We start from the raw sequence: 18,058 nt of genomic DNA on the forward strand, positions 1-18,058 counted from the left end.
TTGTGGTTTTTGCAAAAATTTTCAACCTTTTAAACTGCAATTACTTTTGCACTAATCTATACATAATTGTCTACAGCTGTTTTCACCCTGCATGTAGTATGGGAGTTGAGTAGTTGTGACACAAAGCATAAGATATTTTCTATCTGGCCCTTTACAGAAATAGTTTGCTGATCCTTGATCTAAGGCATCCATTTCCATTCCTTGGAGCTTAGCATTATTTTGTGAAAGAGACATAATGAACCTAGGTGATGGTAGGAAGAAGTCCTGAGGATAGAAATGTCAGCCTCCAAAGCAGCTCTGTTCTGTAGATCTCTGCACTGTGGGAATGTTCTGTAACCGTGTTGTCCAATATGTTAGCCACTAGCCACATGGACGGCTGAGCCTCCTGCTAGTCTGTTTTCCTGTGCTGAGTAGTTAATGTGTAACCAATCTTATAGGCAGGCCCAGTTGGCTTCACCAATCCTGAAGCCACTAACTTCTTCCTTGGGCATTTTTAAGATGGAGCTAGGAATTGTTTATACTGAGTCAAAGATTTTGTACAGCCCCCACAGATCAGCTGTTTGCCCTGCTCTGCTGTGAGTGACCTTATGACGCGAGAGGGTGCTTACTACCATGTTTACCCAAAAAATAAGACTGGGTGTTATATTAAGGTTTGCTCCAAAAGACGCATTAGGGCTTATGTTCAGATGTCAGCCTGAAAAATCATGCTAGGGCTTTTCCGGGTAGGTCTTATTTTCGGCGAAACAGTAGTTGCCTGCTCTTTTCCCTTTTGTGCATCTACCTTTTGTCCCTTAGGTTACTTGTGTACAGTTTCCTGCTCTCAGTCCGAGCCCACTGTGGTGTCTGACTCAGTAAGCATTTGTTAAACAGGTTTTTCTTTTGGAGCGATTGAATCTACTGATCTGTCATTAGGATTGATTCCAGGGAATTCAGGAGAGTTAGAAATATACAGTTAGAAAATATGCACATTGCTATTTTGAGAGGTTTGAAAGGGGGAGGGAACTTAACACTCATTAGCCCTGCAGTAGGCACGTTTCAGGTTATTTTATTCAGTCCCCATAATTCTACCAGATATGTAAGGTCCTCATTTTACAGGTAAGGCTAAAACCTGGAAGCAAGGTTAAATAACGGAATAGGTTGGATTTTTTGTTTTGAGACCTAGATTAAAATCTGGTTCTCCCACTTAGAGCTGTTTGAGTGTCGGCAAATTATTTTCCTTTCTTAGCTTTTATTTGTTCCTTTGTCAAATAGAGGTTTCAATACGAACCTTGCAGGATTATTATAAGGGGAGAGAATATACTAAACGCAAGAAGAGGGATCTGTTCAAGGCAGGCCAGCACGGAACACTAGGAGCGCACAGGCTCTGGAAAGACCATCTACTGGCCTGCCTGGGACCTTCCTTTCCCCAGCACATGGTGTACCTGTAAGAGCGCCTTAGGTTATGTTGGCCTCAGGAAAGGTGCTATTCGCACCTTCGTGTGGCCAGAGGCCAACGCCGCCGTTCCTACAGGCTGTCCGGCCTGTCTCCAGCCCGCCCACTTGGGCCCTAGTCTGGTGTCCACTGTCAATAATAAAGAGTCAACATCCGGGCCACTCCTAAACCACAGCCACCACCGAATGAAAAGAAAGCTCCGGCGCCCCGGCAACCGCCGGCGCCGGCGGCCAGGCCTGATTGGAAGGCGGCGTGAGCGGCGGCGAGCGATTGGCGCGCTGTGTCACAAAGGGGCGGGGCGCGGCCGCAGAGCGCCCCTCGCCAGTGCCGGCCGCGGCGTCCTGGGTGGGACTGCACCTCCCTGTCGGCCTGCGGACGAGCGAGCGAGCGGATCAGACAGCCGGTGAGGGCGAGCGGGCCGGATGGGGTGGGCGCCCGGGGCCGAGGGCCGCTGAGCGGAGCCGCGCTGCCGCCGCGGGCCAGAGGGGTGCGCCGGCCTCTGGGCGCGGGGCAGCCGGGCCGCGCCCACTCCGCCGCCTGTCGCTGTGCTCGCCGCTGTTGCCCCGAGACCGGCGCGGCGGGCAGTCTTCGCTGAGGACACAGCCTCCATTCTCCGCCTCTCCGCAAGCAGGACGCGCCTCCGTGCGACGGGCGCTGCTCTCTGATCGCGGATTTCGACGCGGAGCCTGATCGCTGTCCTCCAGGTCAGGCCCCTGCGTCTGCGGAGCCGGCGTTTCTCTTGGAGGAGCACGGGCTGTGCAGGTGACTCAGCGGTCTTCAGGAGTTTGTGCGTTGATGATTCGAGTAGACATTGGCTCCGAAGGAGCGTTTAGGGTACATTTGCACGGTATGGTGGTATAATTTCTGTAGCTTGTATTTGAAACTGAGGGGTGTCTTCACACATTAGTAAAAACAGTTCATTAATAGTCACTATTTTTAGTTGCTGCGTATTGTTCTGGATCTCTTTAGGTTGGGGGGAAAGTTTAAAAGGTAATTGCCCTTATGCAGCTAATATTCTTTACAATGGAGGATAAAGCTGATCCTTAGGTTACTGAAATTACTTATTTAGAGCTATTATTGCCTCACCTGTCTTGAACTTCCCTTTCATCTTTGGTGGTTGTATTTTAGAACTTTTTTCAGAAGAAATGAGAGAAATGTTTTGGGAATAGATTTAGAAATGTTTTTTGATGTCATTACTATTAATAGCGAAGTGTGTTTTTTAAAATTATTGGTAAAAATCCTTTGCTTTTGCTTGTGCCGATGGTGCCGGCAGGATGGGCAAGTATCACCGGCTTCGTACTGCCAGGAATCTCCGGAGCCACCGACGAGATCAGAAATGGCATGATAAACAGTACGAGAAAGACCATTTGGGCACAGCCCTCAAGGGCAACCCTTTTGGAGGCGCTTCCCATTCAGAGGGAATCGTGTTGGAACAAGTTGGGGTTGAAGCCAAACAGCCAGCTTCTGCCATCAAGAAGTGTGTTAGGGCCCAGCTAATCAAGAATGGCAAAAAAGGTCACAGCCTTCGTACCCAATGATGATTGTTTGAATTTTATTGAGGAAACATGAAGTTCTGGTTGCTGGATTTGGTCGCAAAGGTCATGCTGTTGATGACATGCCTGGAGTCTGCATTAAGGTTGTCAAAGTAGCCAATGTCTCTCTCTTGGCCTTATACAAAGGCAAAAAGGAAAGACCGAGATAAGTTTTGGTGGTGAAAACACAGTGGTAATACATTTTGCATATGCCAAAAACAAAAACAAACAAAAAACTTTAAGTACTTTTTTCTTAGTCTTCCTTTCCTATTCCTCTTCTATGTTTTGGCTGTTCTTGTTCTTTCATCATTTCCCATCCTGTCTTTGAGTCTTCACTGCCCCTACTTTCCACCATCATAGGGTTCCATACTATTTTATGTCGAGCATGACCCCACAGCACTTCCATGGTCCCTGCTTTTAATACTGGCTAGTGTTTGGCCTGCTGAGCTTTCATTTGCCTCTCTCTACCATCATCTAGTCCTCCAGTCAGTTTAACATGATTTAATGGCCTCATTTTGCCCTCTGTTACAGTGATTGCTACTGCTGAGAAATATAACTATTTTCTTGAGGCATACATTTCAGTTTTGAATTTGGTTACCAACCTTGCTTTTTTTCTGATATTGGAAGTTACTCCATTGATTAGGGCTCAAATTAATGTGGGTGTTCACAATTAGTGCTGTGCTAGGTTGTTGTTTTCGCCCATAGTTACTTTATCCATTCTTATTATAGATGAAGGACTTCCAAATCTGTCTTTGTTACCTTCTCCCACCCCCAGCTTTTTTATTATACTTAGAGTATTGCTGTGGAAGAGTGTCGTGATATGCTCCTTAGATCTTCTGTCTCTAAACTCCTTGGTTAGGAACTGGTCACCCATGTCTTTCTTTTTTTTAACGTTTATTTCAGCATTCCTGATCCCTGACTTCTGTTGCTAGAGTTGCTACTATGTAGATAGGAGTGCTGTTTGCTTTGGAAAAGCAGATACTGATTATTTTGTAGTACATACATGATAAATATGTTCTTAAGAATCTGCATGTTATCCAAAATTACACTGTAAAAGCAGTTGTTTCAGTGAGGGGGGAGAAGGGTCAGAGATTAGCTTCATACAATGTCATTTTTCCTACAGGCATTTCAGTGTGTTAAAGATATAAGAAACAAAACCTGAGGAATACGTTATTTAGCTTTTATTTAAGTGCAGTGGTCCTTTACTACTATCACTAGCAGTATTATTAGCACAGTACTTTGTAGTATTATATTTATTACTCATTATTTTGATTAGTAGTATAACAGCACTCAGAGCAGCTATGCTGCTAGCAACAACTTTTCTTCCTGTGATGCCGTCTTTTTAGGACGATCAGCAGTTTGCACAATGAAATTCAGTTTCCCTAATTAATTAATTATACTTCCAATTAGTATTATAAAGTGTTCTGCTAAGTATTTCTGCTAAGTATTCACATAGCAGAAATCCCTGTATGAGCATGTATGTTATGAGTTGGGTAAACTTTGGTGGACTTAGTTTGGAATGAATCATAGCATGATTCCCATGGGAAACCAACATTCCTCCAAACAAACTTTTGGAGCATAACCAAACATTCCTTCATCTCTAAAAAAGGGATAATACCTTATCAATATCAGCTTTGTTCTAAGGATCAATTGAGAAAATGAATATTTACTTACTCTTTCATGAACAAACCTTTAATGAGCACCCATGTGTATAAAACACTGCGCCAGGTGGTGGGCGGTAATCAGATGTGGTTCCTCCCTTAAGTAGCTCACAGTATAGTCGAGTAAGAAGGCCGTGTAAAAATGAAATTGATTGTAATAGGTGCAATATGCGATGGAGGTAGGGGTGCAAAGGAGAGTAACCATAAAAGACTTGTGGAATAGTTGCTATTTGAGCTGAGTTTTGAAAAATGATTAGTGCTTGTCAGGTAGTCAAGTGTAACACTGGCAGTGAGCAGAGCAAAGCAGGAGGTCTGATGTAGAGGCTGATGTGTTCCAAAGCTGCAGGTGCAAATGATGAGAGAACAGAGGTACCAGAGGTGTTGCAGGGTGGGGTGAGGTGTATGTATAAATAAAATGGGGCTGGAAGGTGAGATGCATGATCTTAGGACCCTTTCTAAGGAGTCTGAATTTTATTCTATAAATAGTGGGAAACCATTGTAGGGCCTTGAACTAAGAAATAACATGATCAGTTATACATTTAAAAAAGATAACTGTGCTCCACATCAAGAGTCATTAGGGAAATGCAAGTTAAAACAGTGAGCTATCACTACATGCCTATTAGAATGGCCAAAATCCAGAACACTGACATCATTAAATGCTGGCAAGGGTGTGGAATAATACTAGGAACTGTCTGTCACTTGTTGTTGGCGGCCACTTTGTAAGACACTTTGGCAGTTTCATACAAAACTGAACGTACTCTTAGCACAAGATCCAGCAGTTGGTATTTACCACTCCTTGGTATTTATCCAAAGGAGTTAAAAACTCATGTTTGCACAAAAACCTGCACACAGATGTCTATAGCAGCTTTATTCATTGTTGCCAAAGCTTGGAAGCAACCAAGGAGTGTCCTTCAGTAAGTGTATGGATAAATAATCTGTGTACATTCAAACAATGGAATATTACTTAGTATTACAAAGAAATGAGCTGTGAACCCATGAAAAGACATGGAGGAAATTTAAATGCATATTACTATATGAAAAGTCAATCTGAAAAGGCTACATACTATATGATTCCAAGTATATGACAGTCTGGAAAAGACAAAATTATGGGGATGGTAAAAAGATCAGTGGTTGCCAGGGAGTTGGGTGGGAGTGGAAGATGAATAGGTAGGGCACAGAGGCATCTTAGGGCATTGCAACTATTCTGTGTGATACTCCAATGGTGGGCGCATGTCATTACACATTTCTGATAACCCACAGAATGTACAACACCAGGAGTGAACCCTAATGTAAAGTATGGCTTTGGGGAGCTAATGATGCATCACTATAGGTTCATTGATTGTAACAGATACACTGCTCTGGTGCAGCACTGCGACAGTGGGGAAGTTGTGCGTGTATGAGGGCAGGGAATGTGTGGGAACTCTACTTCTATTCAGTTTTGCTCTGAGCCTAAACTGCTCTAAAAAATAAGTCTATTTAAAAGAGAGCAAAAAATCAGGTTTTTGACTAACTTAGATTCATTTCCCTCATTTACTCTGAATAGCTGTTTCACAGCAATGCATTCTGAAGTGAAATATAAATTAATTTTAGAGCTTTGACCTCTCCCCCTGCTTAAATATAGTTGAGAGTAAAATAATTTCTGAACTATATGACATGATACCCTAATCCAGTTTTCATTAAACTTCCTTAAAATAGAAAAAAAATAACTGTTGGCATCATTGAGAATGGATTGGAAGAGTGGAGTGCAGGAGTCAAGGAGTATAGATAGGCTGTCGAAATTGCTCAGTTGAGAACTAATGAAGGCCTGAACTAAATCCTAATCATTGTTGTTGGAGAGCATGACAGATTATAGAAATATTAAGAAGTTGTACTGTTAGGATGGGTCACTTCTAGATATTTTAGGGATAGAGGAAAATCTAAAATGATTCAAGATTTCTAGCTTGAGTGACTAGATTAATGGTGATGTTGATCTAGATGGAGACTGGAGGACAAGAAGGAGGTTTGTAGGGAAGATGATTACATTTGGATATACTGGATTTCAGGTGTCTGTCTAATGTCCAGATTTCATATGCTTATGGAATATCATGCCTCTAGAATGGAGATGTAGGTTATTAATCAAACCATAGTCTTTTAAAAATAACTCTTCCTTTAAACACACTGCTATGAAAATTACAGTGACTTCAGTCAAGGTAAAAAATTTATCACCCATTTTTCATCTTTACTCTTTTATGTCTCCAGTGTTCGTTTTTTGTTCACTTAGGCTTACTTACTGATACCCTTCTTCTACTCTGAGGCTTTACCTATTCTGTAGTACACTCAAAACTTTAGGGGCCGGCCCGGTGGCTCAGGCAGTTAGAGCTTCGTGCTCCTAACTCCAAAGGCTGCCGGTTCGATTCCCACATGGGCCAGTGGGCTCTCAACCACTGTTCAATTCCTCGAGTCCTGCAAGGGATGGTGGGCTGCACCCCCTGCAACTAAGATTGAACATGGCACCTTGAGCTGAGCTGCCTCCCGGATGGCTCAGTTGTTGATTGGAGCACGGGCTCTCAACCACAAGGTTGCCTGTTCGATTCCTCGACTCAGGCAAGGGATAGTGGGCTCCACCGCCTGCAACTAAGATTGAACACGGCACCTTGAGCTGAGCTGCCGCTGAGCTCCCAGATGGCTCAGTTGGTTGGAGCGTGTCCTCTCAACCACAAGGTTGACGTTCGACTCCTGCAAGGGATGTTGGGCTGTGCCCCCTGCAACTAGCAACGGCAACTGGACCTGGAGCTGAGCTGTGCCCTCCACAACTAAGACTGAAAGGACAACAACTTGAAGCTGAATGGCACCCTCCACAACTAAGATTGAAAGGACAACAACTTGACTTGGGAAAAAAAAAAAAAGTCCTGGAAGTACACACTGTTCCCCAATAAAAAGTCCTGTTCCCCTTCCCCAATAAAATCTTAAAAAAAAACAAAAAACTTTACCCATCTCTGGACTACATCAAACTAAAAAGGTTTTGCACGTTGAAGGAAAGTATCACAAAATGAAAAGACAGCCTACTGAGTGGGAGAAGATATTTGCAAATGATACATCTGATAAGGTGTTAATATCCAAACTATATAAGGAACTCCTACAACTTAACACCAAAAAAACAAACAATCCAATTGAAAAATGGGCAGAGGACCTGAATAGACTTTTTCCAAAGAGGACATACACATGGCCAACAAACATGAAAACATACTCAGATATCACTAATCATCAGAGAAATGCAAATCAAAAACACAATAAGATATCGCCTCACTCTGTCGGAACAGCTATCATCAATAAACAAGTAACGTGCTGGCGAGGATGTGGAGAAAAGGGAGCCCTCGTGCACTGTTGGTGGGATTAGGGCAACATATTAATAAAATAAGAGACAATTCTCACAGTCATCTCAATAGACTCTGGAAAGAAAAGCATTTGACAAAATCCAACACCCTTTCATGATTAAAAAACAAACACCTAAACAAAGTAGGAATAGACGAGAACATATTCAATCTGATAAAAATTAATGAAAACCCCACAGCTAAAATAATAGGTTATGGTTAAAGACAATGCTTTCCCTCCACAATCAGGAATAGGACAAGAATGTCTGCTCTCACCACTTCTGTTCAACCTTGTATTGGAGATTCTAGGCAGGGAGTTAGATAAGAAAAGGAAATAAAGAGCTTCCAGATTGGAAAGGAAGAGGTAAAAATCTCTATTTGCAGACCACATGAATTTATATGTAGAAAATCCTAGGGATCGACTAGAACTAATAAATGTATTCATCAAGGTTGCAGTGTACAAGATCAATATATTAATATCAATTGTATTTCTATACACTTAGCAATGAAAAATCTGAAAATAAAACTAAACAATTTCATTTAAATAGCATCAAAAAGACTAAAATTCTTCGGAATACATTTATTTGAAATGCAAAACTTGTACTTTAAAAACAAAACATTGTTGAAAGCCTTTGAAGAAGTTATGAGTAAACTGAAAGATGTCACATGTTCATGGATTAGAAGATTTAATATTGTTAAGATGGTAATACTCTACAAATTGTGAACTGTTGTTGACTGGGAGCCTTACTGATAACATAAACAGTCAGATTAACACCTATTTTGCACATTGTGTGTATTATATATTGTATCCTTACAATAAGCTAGAGAGAAGAAAATATAATGAAAATCATAAGAGAAAATACATTTAAAGTACTGCAATATATTTATCTGTACTGTAAGTTTATGTCATATGTTTATAAGATCATTTGTCAATACATCAATATTACATGATACAAAACACTGTAGATGTTTTTAATATATGTATTACAACACTGGACATCAAAAGTGAAAAGATCATGTGAAAAAGAAATTCATATTTATTTATAGATTATAACGATTCATGCATTGATAATGAAGAAGTAGCAATATGATTGCTTTCCAGTAGCTTAGTGTAATCGATACCATTACTTCATGGTAGCCTAACCCATACACTAATGAAGGCAAAAAAATTTTATGGCATACAGTATTATACTCATATTCATAAGGTAATATTGAAAACATCGTTACTTTTTGAAAAAAAACACATACCTGTGATGATAGGCTGATACACAGTTTCTCCAATTATGATAGAGGCATACTGTTACTGTGATGAAATTCTTTGAAAAGCAGTAGTAAGAAAACTAACACTATTAATTTTATATTAAATATCACTCACCTTGTGCCTATGTAAGGATAGGCTATCCACTTCCATACAAGTCTTGCAATCTGTTCTACACAATGAATACTAGTCAGTGATTATGATGATGATACAAAAAATGCCATATATAGTTCTTGCTATACAGTTACTAGATTTTCTCACAAAGAAGCACACAAACACGCACAACAAATAAACTTAGTAATTGTATGGCATGATGATTTTCACTCATTAATTGGAAGTGGAGCACTATCTTCATCCTCATTGTCTTCACAATAAGGAAGAGGAAGAGGAGGGGTCGTCTTGCTATCTTGGGGGGCAGAGGCGGAAAAGATGGAGGAGATGGAAGGGGAGGCAGGAGAGGCAGGCACACTCGGTGTAACTTTGTGGAAATATATAATTCCTGCCGGACTTTTTGCTTTTTCATTTCTCTAAAAATGTTTCTATATGTTTCCAATCCTTCCATCATTTACTTTAGTATCAGTGCCTGTACCATAGAAGCGTCCATGTTGTAAAGTGAGTCAAAAGCAGTCTTGAGTAATTGGAACCCTTCGACCAGGTTGCCTATGTCAGGTCATTTTCCGGCACTGCCTCTTTCACATCGTCCGGCACTGGTTCAGAAGAACTCATCCCCACCGAGTTGTCTTCTGTTATTCCTCTGGTGTGTCCATTAGCTCTTGAATTTCTCCAAGATCCATATCTTGAAAGCCTTCACCCCCGCCTTTCCCCTTTGTTGCCATATCCACAATCTCTTATGATTTCCCTGAGGCTGTATTGTAAATCCCCTGAAGTCATGCACGGCATCTGGACACAGTTTTCTCCAGCAGGAATTTGTTGTTTTGGGCTTGTTGAATTTCACAGCTTTTTCTATCACAGTGATGGCATCTTCAGTGGTGTAATCCTTCCAGACTTTCATGATGTTGTTTTTATCGAGGTTCTCTTCCATAGCACTGACATCCTTTTCCATTGAGCACTATGTGTAATGAGCCTTAAAGGTCCTTATGGCCCCCTGATTTAGAGACTGAATTAGAGATGATGGGTTTGGGGACAAGTAGTCCACCTTGGTGCCTTCGGTCTTGAACTCATGGGGTTCTGGGTGACCAGGAGAATTGTCCAAAATCAAATCAACTTTAAAAGACAGTTCCTTATTGGCAAGGTATTTCCTGACTTCAGGAACAAACCATCGATGGAACCAGTCCAGGAAAAGGGTTCTCATTGTTCAGGCCGCCTTGTTGTACAACCAAAACACTGGCTGCTGGTGTTACCTTTTCCCTTCAAGGTTTGGGGGTGAGCAGCCTTATAGATAAGGCTGTTCCTTGGCATTTGCACAGAACAGTAGAGTTAGTCTGCCCCTCCCTGTCTTAAATCCTGGTGTTCACTTTTCTTCCTTAACTCATGAATGTCCTTTGTGACATTTTTTCTTTCCAGGATAGGACACTTTCATCTGCATTAAAAACCTGAGAGGCAGATATGTTTTCTCCTCAATGATTTTCTTCACTGGTCTGCTGATTCTTAGCAGAAGCTGATTCTCCTGGCATGTTGACATTTTCCAAGACAAATCTTTTAGAAAATTACTGCCATTAAATTCTCCAGCTTCACATCTTTCACCTTCGTCTTCCTTTAAGTTGTCATATTACTTTGCTTTTTCTCAAATCATATTAGAGTCTATAGGTAGGCCTTTTCTTACAGCAATCTTACACCCACATTAAAGCTACATTTTCAATACAGTCTAAAAAAGTATTTTACAAAAAGTGCTAAGTTTTCATGCCTGCTGGTGATGTTGCAGCAACGGGTTCACAAATTTCCTTTTATTTTTTTACGTGGTCCTAACGCTGGATTAATTTATCTTGAAATGGTGGGCAACTGCAGCTGCAGACCTCAATCTACAGTACACACCAAGCAATTCAAGTTTTTTTTCTAATGTCATGACTTCTTTCCATGTTGGGAGCACTTCCAGCACCACTAGTGGCACTTTGTATGGATTTCATGGTGTTACTCAAGGTTTGCGGTATTACCATATAAACACAATGAAAAATACATGAGAACCTTGAGACATCACTTGTTACTGCAATACACAATTTACTAGCGAGACAAACTGCCTATGTGGAGATGACTAGTATCATGCATGGTGTAACCAGATTCTCACAACACTTGCTCACCGCAGTTGCCATAGGAGGTGACTTCGAAATGATCACAGTAGTTCAGTATGTACTACAATTAATTTTATGCAGTTTTGATTTAATATTACCTATTTATGTTTTTTTACATTTCTCTCAACTGAATGGCACCACGTATGGTCTGTGTTTTTGTGCTTAAGTTTTGATAAATTTTAACTATATAATTTGCATATATTTTGTGGTAGCACATGATAAAATAAACTAGTATCTACACGTATTTTTTGCATACATGACACATCTAACTTTTTATCTTTTCAAATATTTTTAGGCTATACAATTCACCTGTGAGTTTCTTCAAATTGTCACAAATCTCAAACATTTTTTTCAATATATTCATTGAAAAAAATCTGCATATAAGTGGACCTGCACAGTTCAAACCTGTGTTTTCAAGGGTCAGCTGAAATTTGTATCACCTTGGATTAGTCAAAGCTTTTAAAATATGACACAAAAAACACAAGGAACAAAAGAAAAATAGCCAAATTGGACTTCATTAAAATTAAAAACTTTTGTATCTGCAACGACACCATCAAGAAAGTTAAAAAGACAGTCCTTAAAATTGTAGAAAATATTTGCGAATCATATCTGTTAAGAGGCTTGTATCTAGAAAACATAAAAAAAAAATCCTTACAACTCAATAATAGACCACCCAATTAAAAGTGGACAAAGGATCTGAATAGACTTTCTAAATAGACATTTCTGTAAAGAAGGTATACAAATGGCCAATGAGCACATGAAAAGATGCTCAACATCATTTCTCTTTAGAAGAAGGCAAGTCACAACCACAATGAGATACCACTTCACACTCACTAGGATGGCTTTAATCAAGACAATAAAAACTATTGGCAAGGACGTGGAGAAACAACACTCTCATTCATTGTTGATGGCAATGTAAAATGGTTCAGACCACTTTTGGAGTTACACAATTGCTAAATGTGGAGTTACCACATGACCTAGTAATTCCACTCCTAGATATATACGGCGGAGAAAGGAAAACATGTCCACACAAAAACTGTAATTGAATGTTCTCATAGCTTTATTCATAATAGCCAGAAATTGGAAACAATCCAAAATGCCCATCAACTGATGACTGGATAAACAACATTTATTCAACAATAAACAAAGAATAAAGTACTGATACATTCTAGAACATGGATGAACTTTGAAAACATTATGCTAAGGAAAGAAGCCTGTTACAAAATATTACATATTGTGTGATTCTATTTATGTGAAGTGTCCAGAATAGGCAAAATTATAGACACAAAGTAGATTAGTGGTTGCCTGGGGCTGAGAGGGAAAGGGAGAATTCGGGAATGATGTCTAAGTTGTACTTGACGTGATGAAAAGGTTCTAAAAATGATTATGGTGATGGTGGTACAATTCTGTGAATATATTAAAACACGGTAAATTTTAGACTTTAAATGGATGAATTCTATGATACGTACCTCAGTAAAGCTATTACAATTTACCTACCTCTCCAGGAAAATGTGTATCATCTGTCCTCTAGTTTAAGACTGTCCCCTTTACAAGTTTTCACTGAAAAATAGTAATTTGTCAATTTGAGTATTCCTATTTTTCTAATTATATACTTGTTAATTATCTTAGTACTTCTGTTGGTGGTGTTTGCCTCTTGGATGTTTGTGTGTAGAAATTATGTCTAATGTCTGTTAACCAGCATTAACCATCCCAGTGCTCTACTGATTGATAACATATGGAAACACAAATGCTCATTAATTATTTAGTGAGTCCTATTTTTAAGGAACCTTTTAAGATGGTTGCTATTCCTTTTATTCAGTGTGATTCAAATGTACAGTGGCTATAAAGTTATGCTTTATATGGATTCTAAAACATAATTTACATGTTTTAGGAAAAGATGTGCATAAATTTTTCAAAGTCTTGCAAGCACATACCTATGTATGGAGTTCGCTGATTTAAATAGCATTAACAAAAAAACAAATATTTGTTGAGCATGTGCTGTATATAAGTAACTGTGCTGAGCTTTAGTAAGATACAGAAAATTATTGCAAATATACCTGTTCTTGATAATCTTACAGTTTAATGGAGGTGGGGAGTGATTTCAGAGACAAATGTGAGAAGTTCAGGATTAGCATATTAAGCACTAAAATGAATTCGGGGGCTGTCTGGAAGATTGATGTGGCCAGAGTTGTTCAGAAAATGTTTATGGAGGAATGAGACTTTCAGGTAGACTTGTTAAAAAATTATTCTTGTTTTTAAGGTACGAAACTGAAAACATGAACAACGATACATATTACCAATGTTCAAAGCTGATTTGGCTAGAACTGGTATACAGTTGCCTACAACATATTCCAGAAGAATTAGAAAAGCCAAAGTAATGGATAACCGAAAAGAGCCTCCATTCTTCAATGAAGATAACATGGGACCACTGTACTACAAACTTCCTTTCTATGACACCATGGAGCTCTTCGTTGAAACATTGACTGGAACATGTTTTGAGCTGAGAGTTTCACCCTTTGAAGCTGTTATTTCTGTGAAAGCAAAAATTCAGAGATTGGAAGGTACTAGTCTTTCTTTATTTTTAGGATATAAGGATTAAATTTGTTCATCAAGAGTGTATAATAACTTTAACTTTTCCTACAGAGAAAAGGTCAAACATACACAGAATTAGAAACTATAGGCTAATTAACCCCCATGTACGTTTTACTCAGCTTCAACAGTTATCAATTCATGAGCTTTCTTGTTATCATTTCTGTGTTCCCCTCACCTCATTCCCTTTCCACCAGATTCTTCTGAAGCAAATTCGTGGCATCATGTTAATGGTGTGAAATAATATTTTAAAACAGTTTTTCAACAGGTTATGATGACTTACAAATTCTGCCATAACTACCTTACAGTTACTTTTAATGAGCAATAGTAATTGCATTCCCTTTGAGAATACTTTTTCCTTCTTTAATGTGGAGATTTTCTGAGACAAGTTTTTGGCTTACACTTATATATATTGGAAGTTTCCTCAGTATAGCAGGCACATTGAATATTGTACATCATCTCTTTTGTGGTTCGTGTATTTGTGAAGTGTCACAAACTACTTTGTGTAAAATTAGTCTTTTACTTTGTACTTAGCAGACTTCTGAAATAAGTGGTATTTGTCATTTATAGTTGTTAAAATCTAGTCTTTACTAGTAGAAAATTACATTGCCCCATATAATACTAAATAGATCTTTGCTTTTCAAACAAGCTGGAACTTGCTTTTAAAGGTAGTAACTAGCATTGCCCTCCAGCCCAGGTTAAGTTCAGAATTGTAGAAGGATGAGGAGGGTTGGAATTTTTATCTGTGTAAATCAAGGATCCTGGTATCTGGGCTTCTGAGTATTTGCTGCTCCTCTAGTAACTAACCTGTATTGAAGTTAGTGGCCAGGTGAGTCCAATGACGGCGTCAGTACATGGCACATGAAGGTTTTGTCTTCCCAAGTGATCTGGTGAGACATGGAGTCTGAATAGTTTATTTTGGATTTGTGCTTCTTTTTTATTTATATGACGGGGTAATGATATCTTTTTAGGAAGAGGAGGGTAAACCCTCCTGTGCTCTAAATAATTCTTCTATTATTTCCTCCTTTCATGCATTTTGAATAACCCTTGTGCAGCAAAAACACTTTAGAGACCATGCTATTTAGGCCTCTTAATGTCAGAAGAGTAAACTTGGGCTTAGAGAAGATTAGGGACTTGTCCAGTGGAAGTATTTAGTTACTGATTGAGTTAGGACCAGAACCAAGATGTAGGCTTCTTGTCCTCTGGAAGGAGGGTAAAGCAGTGGCTTTGTAGATATTAGACAGTTGAATCCTAGGTTAGACAATCATAAAACAAATACAGTTATTGTGGGGTTGGGGGGGAGAGAGAGAGAGAGCATACACGAGTTCTCTGGTATTCTTATAAGGGTACTGATCCCACCCTGAGGTCTCACCTTCATGAGTCTCACCTTCTCACCTTCATAACTTCATCTAATTATCTCCCAAAGGCCCCATCTCCAAATAGTATCACATTAGGAGTTCAGCTTTCAATATACCAATTTGCAGAGGGACACAGTTCAGTCCATGACACCTACCACTAGTGGTCAATAGCTTAATTCCTATGCCCATTCTTCATCCTCATACCCTTTACCCCTTCCTTTCCTCTTATTCTCCATACTTTCTTGTAACTTTTTTTTAAATTAGTTTCAGGTGTACAAAACAATGTCATAGTTAGACATTTATACCCCTCCCAACTCCCCTCCCCCAATCTACTACCCCTCTGACGTCATATATAGCTGTTACAATTCCATTGATTACATTCCCTATGCTGTACTCCACTTCCTGTGACCATACATATATTAAATTATAGTTGACATCCATTGTTATTCAGTTTCAGCCTCAGGTGTACAGCACAGTGGTCAGGCATCTACACCGTCCCTGAAGTGGTCTCCCTAATAAGACAAGTGCCTATCTGACACCCTACAAAATCTTTACAACATTATTGATTATATTCCCCAAACTGTTTTTCATATCCCCGTGGCAATATTGTGGCTACCAATTTGTGCTTTCTAATCCCCTCACCTTCTCCCTCATCCCCACCCCACTGACATCTAGCAACCATCAGTTTTTTCTCTGTATTTCTGAGACTATTTCTGATTAGTTTACTCATTTATTCTGTTCTTTAGATTCCACACATAAGTGAGATCACATGGTATTTGTCTTTCTCCGTCTGACTTATTTCACTTAGCATAATATCCTCTAGGTCCATCCATATTGTTGCAAATGGTAAGATTTCATTCTTTTTTATGGCTGAGTAATACTCCATTGTATAAATGTACTGCAGTTTCTTAATCCAGTCATCTACCGATGGGCATTTCGGTTGTTTCCATGTCTTGGCTATTGTAAATAGTGCTGCAGTAAACATAGGGGTGCATAGATTTTTTTGAATTAGCGATTTGGATTTCTTTGGATAGATGCCCAGGAGTGGAATTGTTGGGTCATAAGGTAGTTCCACTTCCAGTTTTTTGAGATACCTCCATACTGATTTCCATAGTAGCTACACCAATCTGCAATCCCACCAACAATGTACCAGGGTTCCCTTTTCTTTACAACCTCACCAGCACTTGTTGTTTGTGGACTTGTTGATGATAGTCATTCTGACAGGAGTGAGGTGGTATCTCATTGTGGTTTTTATTTGCATTTCTCTGATAATTAGTGAGGTTGAGTATCTTTTCATGTTTGCTGGCCATCTGTATGTCCTCTTTAGAGAAATGTCTCTTCATGTCCTCTGCCCATTTTTTTTTTAAAGATTTTATTGGGGAAGTGGAACAGGACTTTATTGGGGAACAGTGTGTACTTGCAGAACTATTTTTTTTCCAAGTCAAGTTGTTGTCCTTTCAGTCTTGGTTTTGGAGGGCGCAGCTCAGCTCCAGGTTCAGTTGCCGTTGCTAGTTGCAGGGGGTGCAGCCCACCATCCCTTGTGGGAGTCGAACCGGCAACCTTGTGGTTGAGAGCCCACCGGCCCATGTGGGAATGGAACCGCCAGCCTTTGGAGTTAGGAGCACGGAGCTCCAACCGCCTGAGCCACCGGGCCGGTCCATTTTTTAATTGGGTTGTTTGTTTTTTTGGTGTTGAGTTGAATGAGTTTTTTAATAAATTTTGGATGTTAATCCCTTATCAGATGTATCATTGGCAAATATCTTCTCCCATTCAGTAGGATGCCATTTTGTTTTATTGATGGTTTCCTTTGCTGTGAAAAACTTTTGAGTTTGATGTAATACCACATGTTTATTTTTCCTTTTACTTCCCTTGCCCGAGGCGATATATCAATAAAAATATACTAAGGGTAATGTCTGCAAATTTACTTCCTATATTTTCTTCTAGGAGTTTTATGGTTTCAGATCTTCTTTCTTGTAACTTCTTGCAGCTCATGGGCAGTGACAGTCATTCTATTCTTCAGCAGGCTTCAAGAGGGCATCCATCCTGAAAAAATCAGTTTGAATCCTTTCCTGGGTGATCTTTCTATTTCTACTGGAAGGAAGACATTTCTTCTGTCAGGAAGACATTTGGGGCTAACATGGTGGGTAAGACTCTCCAAAACAGAGTGATATGGAGTAGGGAGAGGTGACACTGCTTGGTTTAATCCTTAGGGGAAATGGTTGCTCTGCCAGATGGTTTTTCCTTATAGGCATCCTTTGTTAAGTTTAGAACTAGAACCCAGTGGGGGATAGAAAGGTAGATGGAGGGGACTGTGGAAGAAGGGCTGAAGGAGTGTTCTGGAGGAGGCATGATGAAGCTGTAGTGAGAAAGGAGCAGTACCTACAGGGAGCTTCCAGTGGGCCTGGAAGGCATGGGAGCACTGACTTCAGATTACTTACTGAGGAAATTACTAAACCCTCTCTTTCCCTCAGTTTTGCTCATTTTATTTTATTTTGTTTTATTTTTTGAAAGGAGGGCACAGCTCACAGTGGCCCATGCAGGGATCAAACCGGCAACCTTGATGTTATCAGCACCACCTTCTAACCAATTGAGCTAATGGTCACCCCGTTTTGCACATTTTAAATGGGAATAA

The 18,058-nt window shown here is 39.8% G+C and overlaps 1 protein-coding gene and 1 pseudogene across 14 annotated transcripts in view; both read left to right on the forward strand.

Moving 5' to 3' along the window:
• Positions 1 to 1,731: 1,731 nt before the first annotated feature.
• ZFAND4 (zinc finger AN1-type containing 4) overlaps positions 1,732 to 18,058 on the forward strand; it is a 107,237-nt gene continuing 90,910 nt past the window's right edge. For 4 of the 14 annotated variants that reach the window (XM_074337284.1, XM_074337282.1, XM_074337287.1 and 1 more), the window contains exons 1-2: positions 13,901 to 14,040; positions 17,447 to 17,566. Coding sequence is in view for 6 of the 14 variants with exons in the window: in XM_074337278.1 (XP_074193379.1) it covers positions 13,779 to 14,040 (262 nt within the window). In the remaining 8 variants the exon portion in view is untranslated. Of the gene's footprint in view, positions 2,195 to 13,739; positions 14,041 to 17,413; positions 17,567 to 18,058 lie in introns of those variants that run through there. The other 10 variants (XM_074337277.1, XM_019716172.2, XM_074337280.1 and 7 more) reach the window with 8 other exon arrangements.
• LOC109437163 (small ribosomal subunit protein uS12) lies at positions 2,177 to 13,731 on the forward strand (annotated as a pseudogene).

The sequence above is a fragment of the Rhinolophus sinicus genome, linkage group LG07 (assembly GCF_036562045.2).
Source record: "Rhinolophus sinicus isolate RSC01 linkage group LG07, ASM3656204v1, whole genome shotgun sequence".
NCBI lineage: Eukaryota > Metazoa > Chordata > Mammalia > Chiroptera > Rhinolophidae > Rhinolophus > Rhinolophus sinicus.